The sequence below is a fragment of the Cucurbita pepo genome, chromosome LG10, assembly GCF_002806865.2.
Source record: "Cucurbita pepo subsp. pepo cultivar mu-cu-16 chromosome LG10, ASM280686v2, whole genome shotgun sequence".
Lineage (NCBI taxonomy): Eukaryota > Viridiplantae > Streptophyta > Magnoliopsida > Cucurbitales > Cucurbitaceae > Cucurbita > Cucurbita pepo.
In genome coordinates this window covers 1,903,305-1,909,854 of record NC_036647.1, presented here as the reverse complement: position 1 = coordinate 1,909,854, position 6,550 = coordinate 1,903,305, and the positions used below count along the sequence as shown (strand labels likewise).

At 36.1% G+C, this 6,550-nt stretch overlaps 1 protein-coding gene across 6 annotated transcripts; it reads right to left on the bottom strand.

Moving 5' to 3' along the window:
- Positions 1 to 207: 207 nt before the first annotated feature.
- Positions 208 to 6,213, bottom strand: LOC111803630 (protein trichome birefringence-like 14). 6 transcript variants are annotated; one of them, XM_023688130.1, is made up of 6 exons: positions 5,237 to 5,305; positions 3,277 to 5,158; positions 2,601 to 2,766; positions 1,877 to 2,059; positions 1,609 to 1,804; positions 208 to 1,227 (listed from the first exon to the last, which is right to left on the bottom strand). In XM_023688130.1, the coding sequence occupies exons 2-6, from the start codon at positions 4,858 to 4,860 to the stop codon at positions 399 to 401; spliced, it is 2,958 nt and encodes a 985-aa protein (XP_023543898.1). In that variant the 5' UTR covers positions 4,861 to 5,158; positions 5,237 to 5,305; the 3' UTR covers positions 208 to 398. The 6 variants fall into 6 exon arrangements, with proteins under 6 accessions (XP_023543898.1, XP_023543902.1, XP_023543897.1 ...); XM_023688134.1 differs by lacking the exons at positions 3,277 to 5,158; positions 5,237 to 5,305 and adding an exon at positions 6,147 to 6,213; XM_023688129.1 differs by having other exon boundaries at positions 3,277 to 5,555.
- Positions 6,214 to 6,550: the final 337 nt, after the last annotated feature.

The window sequence follows — 6,550 nt, the reverse complement described above, 5'->3', positions numbered from 1 at the left end:
AAATATTACAATATTGTGATTCAAATCGTCCATGTAATATAATATTAGGCAAGAACTAATTCTTTTAGAAAAAAATGAAAAAAAAATTCTTAACCCAAAAAAATATGTATTCAAAGAGGGAAGAATTTAAAAATAAATAAATAAAATAATTATAATATTAAAATAAAATTGTAAATCTGATGCTCTCTTTTCGAACAAATTTGTTTGCACTCAATTCTCATTTCTAATATTAGTGTATTCATTTATATTTTCTTTCATCATACAAAACAAATATTTAATTCAAAAGAGCATCCTAGCTAACAATCCTAACTAACAAACCCACCATCTTCCGAGGCAGCAAATGTCTTACTAGGAAGCAAAGCTGAATGTCCAAAAGTGAACTTTTAAGACAAAGGAAGCTATATTTGAGCAAGAAGAATCATGTTCCATGTGTCTGGGATACCGGGAAGACACCAATGCAAGCAATCACTACCACCCGAAGTTCCTTTGATACTGTAGTGGGATCTGTGAGCCTCATCCCTCAGATCGGAAAGAGCAGTTATATCCAACATCCTTACTTGTGTGCCTCTTACAGCATCCTCAACAATTGGATCGCTTGATCTATTCTGTCCTACTTTGCTTCCCCTTGATAACGGTGTGGTATTGACACAACTACCTCCATTATTCCATTCCCCGTTGCGAAAATGACGAGGAGACATGGTCCTGAAAAAAACCTTGAGTCGAGGATGAGAGGAGAGTTGTGAATCCAGCCATTGGACAATACTGTGCACAGTATAATTCTTAGCTGTTTCAATTTCTTTCAAGTTATCAAGTTCACTACGAATTCCATCTTTGTACATCACCCACCTATTTTCTCTAACTTTTGCTCGGTTCCAGTGATGTCCAGTATTAAGAACCAACACATCAAACAAATGGAGGAAGTTTCTCAAAAATGCTAGCGGACGGTCAAGATGCATGGCTACATCAGTGGTTGGGTCTGACATGTTCAATGGCAATAACTCGTTGAGGCTTGTTGACCAATAGTATAAAATAGTAGTATTAGTACTCGGAAAACGATATGCCCACCCATCTGGACGAATAGCGCCCTTAGCTTTGACAAGACCATATTCCTTTCCTACGTCTTTAATTTCAGGACTCTCTTCCCCACCCGTGGCCATACACATCAAAGATTGAAATTGCTGCCTTCCTAATGAATCGCCAATAAATGCAATGATTTTGTCCTGCATTCTGAAAAAAACATATTGAGATCACTCAAAAAGTGTCAAGAATAGCAGACAAGTTGAAGACCATAAGATAAGTTAGATAACTATACTCTCAAGTCTCAGAATTCAGGGCAGGATGGAACTTGTTTAATTGCATATTTTATAACTAGTTCGCTAAATAAAAACAAGACAGCTATACATCATCTTTTTTTTATTTTTTAGGTGCGTTTGAAAACTATCATCCCGAACATACTACAGGTTACTAGTGACAAAAGAATGAAAAAAAAAGCCCACTGTTATCGCTTGTGGGAGAAAATCTGGATAAATTAACATTCACTTCCCTCGTGGAAAGTGGAGGAAGGATTCCAGCTTACAATATGCTAAAAACAAGAGGGAAGTCAAGTACCTTTTCAGGAATTCAGACCGCTCGAATGCTGGCAATTCACAATCTTTGGGAACCCAACGATATCTTTCATAGGAAAAATCAGTCCGCTCTGTCAGTCTACAAGCCCATGTTGCTGATAACCATCGCTTACATCCAAAACCAGAGTATAGCGGTCGACTATCGTCAAGGACCCATTCACCATTTCCATAGCTACAGGCTGAAAAGTTTAAGAAATAAAAAAATAAAGTAGATTCGAAAGCAGCACCACTAGTTTGGGCTAAGTACTTACTGTTCTCACTACTCTTGCTCCTGTTAAAATTTATTGTGGATGCAGCATATGTGAGTGTAACTTCTGAATGTGTATCATCTTTTGCGGTCTCTTCTTTTGTACTTGAATTTGAATATGTTTTTTCAGTGCTCTCTTTTACTGTGTCAGGTATTACAGAACTGTATGTGGAACCTACCATGAACCCTAAACAATCATCAGCTCGTAGCAAGAAAAGAAAAAGTGCAAAATACACTATATTTGCATTTGAATATGTTTCAGCATTTAACTAAATTCATTACATTTATCAATCATCTTTTAAATAACCGATTTTAACATTTTCAATTTTGTCTGCCAGGTGTAAAGGAGGATTGCATGTTCACTTGGTAAGTTTTCAATTTTCAAAGCATTAAGGCTGAATAGAGGGGTGCGAGAAAAGGGATAGCAGCATGTATCAAGAGAAAGAGTTGAACCTATGGTAAAATGTAGAGATGTATTTTTAACTCGTAGGGTGAAGTCTCCATTTAAACGAGGAATGGGGGAAGGAGCGGATAGAGATTTCTACCCATTAGCTAAACAAGGTTAAAAATCCCAATTGTTTCGAACTTTCTCATTTTGGAATGAGATAAAAATTTAACATTCAAAAACTAGTCTAAAGGTTCCAACAAGAGAACGAAGAATGCCAAGAACTAGTCTAATTACATAATCGACATGCTCTACATTTATAAACAAGGGTTGACGAGCATACCTGAATAAGAAGTTCTATACCATGCTTGAACTGACTGAGAAGTGGTAATAAAAGAATTTTCCCCCCACGCCCACAACACCACGATGGTGAATGCAAGAGCAGCCATAACAAAGGAACAATGCTTCCCTCTTGCGGGGAAATTATTTCTCAATTTCATCTCTGCAAACTAATTCATAAGACAAAGCTCGATCAAACCTCAGCACCCAGAAATATTACTTCCAGTAACGAAAATATTACTAGAGGATTACAGAACTAAAAGCAGCAAAATCAAAACCCCTGAATGTCAATCTTAGTTATTCTTATCCATGTTGAAATGTTGAATGATGAATATTCTTATCCATTACCATCCCAATCTTAGTTATAGGCTACAAAAAAATAAATAAAAATACAGGTATCCTACTTGATAGCAATCTGTCCTTTTCAGCCTTGTAGCTTCACATTCTCAAATTCTTTCCTTAAAATTGCTAGCTTCTTCAATGTCTATACATTTGCAACGCTGTGATCCAAATAAATCATGCTTAAAGTTCAAGTACTCTTAACCATCATAAAAGTAAATACCATCGTCAAGAGGCATGTAACCAAATTTTTTCATATGATCTAGTAGTATGAACATTAACTCGTATATCTCACCCATCTGACTATGGGAATTATCTCTTGCCACAAACTTATGTCTTACGTTTCTTATTTCTATGAAGCTTTGTGCTACTTCCTTCTTGAAACCTCTTTCTTCCATAAGTTTTCTCACATTATGGGCATCCATCCATCTACTTGCTGCTGCAAAGACATTAGATAACATTACATATCTTCCAGCATTATCTGGTTCCATCTCGAACAAAGTTTCTGCAGCTCTTATAGCCAGGTCCAAATTGTCGTGTATTCGACAAGCCCCCAGAACTGCACCCCATATACCCACGTGTTTTGATGCATTGGGTGCCCTGGATATTAAATCCAATGCTTCGGCAAGTCTATTTTTTCTTCCAAACATATCGATCAAGACTGCATAATGATCTAAACTAAGCTTAATATCATTAGACTTCTCCATTAACTCCATAATATATAATCCTTCAGATGACAAACCAGTATGGGAACAGGCAGACAGCACACCAAGAAACGTCACTTCATTAGGCTTTATCCCTACTTCTATCATCCTCCTAAATGCAATAAGTGCTTCCCTTCCGAGCCCATTTTGTGCAAACCCAGTTATTAGTGAATTCCACGAGACTACATCCTTTTTAGGAACCAAGTTAAACAACGTCCTAGCTGATTTCATGTCACCACTCTTACTGTACAAATCAACTAAAGCATTACACATGTATACGTTCGGAAAATTAAGGTCGCTGCTCCTTCTGGTTATGATTCCATGAATCTCTTTCCCTTTTGCTATCAAAGCAAGATCTGCACACGCACTTAAAACACCTACAAATGTGAAAGCATTAGGAGAATATTTTTCCTCCAACATTTGTTGAAACAAATCCAGGGCCTCATTGCTATACTTGTTTTTCACAAAAGCATTAATCAAAGCAGTCCATGTATGAACATTTTTTACTGGCATACTCCTGAACACTCGAAAAGCATCATCTAACTTGGATGTCTGAGTATAGGCTACAACCATGGAGGTCCAGGTAACAACATCTCTCTTCTGCATTCTACTAAAAACAGAATATGACGTGCCCGGTTCGCCACATTTACCATAAGCATTAATTACAGCATTGCAAACAATCATATTGAACTCCAATCCAATGAAAATAGCTGCTCCATGAACCTGACGCAACATTTCCAAAGCACCCAAACAGGCACAAGTACCCACAATACTCACAAAAGTAAACTCGTCCAAGACTAAACGATCAAAATCTTGTTGCATTTGCCAAAAGATATTCATTGCTTCTACATACAACCCATGGTGAGTAAAGCTAGAAATCAAGGTATTGTAGCTAACAATATTTGGATGAGGCATTTCATCAAATATCATACGAGCTTGACTCAAAAATCCAGCACGTGAGTAGGAAGCAAGAATGGTATTCCACGAGTGGATATTTTTAAAGGGTAAATCATCAAATGCCTTCTGTGCATTTTCCATAGAATTACATTTGGAATACATGTCAATAAGACGGTTAGCGAGGAACGGATCAAACGAAAGAGCGGACTTAATAAGGTGGGAGTGCAAGGACATCCCAACCTTCAAGTGTTTGTGTTTGATGCATTTTGAAATGAGAAAAGCATAGTGATCAAAGGATGGGAAAAAACCAGACAGAGGCATCATTTTCAGATCGTGAAAAAACAGAGAATTAGAATCGTTAAAGTGGGCTAGTTCATATAAATCTTCTACAAATTAAACGTCCTAATGCCCAATTAATACATTGAAGATTGTCCATTCACACTCTAGCAGGACGGCACTCAATGAGTAGTTCACCAGTAGTTGACGAAACTCCAACAGAGCAAGAACAAAATCGTATAACCAATATTATATCATACAAGATGACAATCTCTACAACAAAACCTTCATCAAAATCACCACGATTACTTCCGTTTCAACTCTAAACCAAGGCCAGTAGTTGAATCTGAAATATAATGTTAATTACTAACTTAAAAGCGTCCAACATTCTGCCAAATCGATGTCCAAACAAAGAAATTCATACCTTCACGAACTCCGGAAACTTCAACAACAAAATGTCGAGCATTGTCTACAACCTGCTCGCAAATTTCATGGATTCACTAGAAAAAAATTTACCTCAATTCACAACTTTCCTCTTCCGTGTTTCTTTCACAAGCCGTGACCTAGAAATCCGACATGTGAACTTCAAACTTTTTTCCTCAATCCCCAATCGCAAAACCAAAGAAGCAACAAGAATTTTTCTTGAAATTCTTGGAGTATTCACCATATTTACTAGAAAACAAATTCCGCGTAGGGAAGACGAAGAACAGTAGAACACAACCTCTCAGAATTTTTCTACCGCTTATCACAATTATAATGAAGTATTTAATTTAATCAAGTCGACCTAAATTTATTTACGAATTTTTCTATTTTAATTAAAATTTAAGATTTTACCTTTATTTTTATTAAATGTCAAATTAACAAAAATTAAAATATATAAAAAAATTGCAAATTTTGGACAAAAATTAACCCACAATGCCGAGACTATAATAATTTTTTTTTTTAAATATTATTTTTTGCATTTATAATTTCAAAATATCTATATTTCTAGGAGCAAATAATATTTTTTTCAAGAAAAAAAAAATTATCCATCTACTGCAAAAATCCAGACTTTCCACGATAGTAGGATATTATCTACTTTGAACATAAGTTCTCAGGGGACTCACTTCTAACACTCTTCGACACATCCACATCCACATCCCCATCCATGGCCCTGCTGTTGCTCCGTTTAATTTACATAGAGAGAATTTCATATAATAAAATGTAAACCGTACGTGTTTGATGGTAAGAGTTCTCGAACCTAAAGAAATCGATTCTACCCTAAAATTCAATCAAATGATAGATGACTTTTAACAGACCCGAAAAGAAATATACGCTCTCGAGTTTCTACTTACCTCGTTGCTACCAATCTTGTTCAACCGACGATGAATCAAAATGTTGCTTGGTATGGTTGGAGGAAGCTCCGAGTCCTGTCATGCTTTGTTCTCTCTCTTCTACATGCATGCATTAAATAGAAACTCTCCATTTTCTCTCTCATGCATGCAAGCAAGACTTATACCCTGATCATTATTGCCCTTACTCGTATTTTTTTCTAACGTGTGACCTTAATTATTATATTTGTCAACTTTCTTTTATATGATATTAATACGAGATTTTCGAGTTTAAGCTCGTATAAGGGTCGTTTCACTTCTCGTCCTAAACTCGTATAAGTTATATTTAAGTCTTTGAATCTTCGAACCTGACATTTTAATCTCAAATGTCATTTATTTTTATAGTTGACGCATTCGTTCTTACCAAT

Bases quoted from the DNA above. Each gene is read 5' to 3' on its own strand.
- LOC111803630 (XM_023688129.1), bottom strand. From the start codon at position 4,860: ATGATGCCTCTGTCTGGTTTTTTCCCATCCTTTGATCACTATGCTTTT. The intron at 2,767-3,276 runs GTAAGACATAAG...CTTATGAATTAG, and splicing joins GCTTCATAGAAATAAGAAAC to TTTGCAGAGATGAAATTGAG. The intron at 1,228-1,608 runs GTACTTGACTTC...TGTTTTTTTCAG, and splicing joins CGGTCTGAATTCCTGAAAAG to AATGCAGGACAAAATCATTG.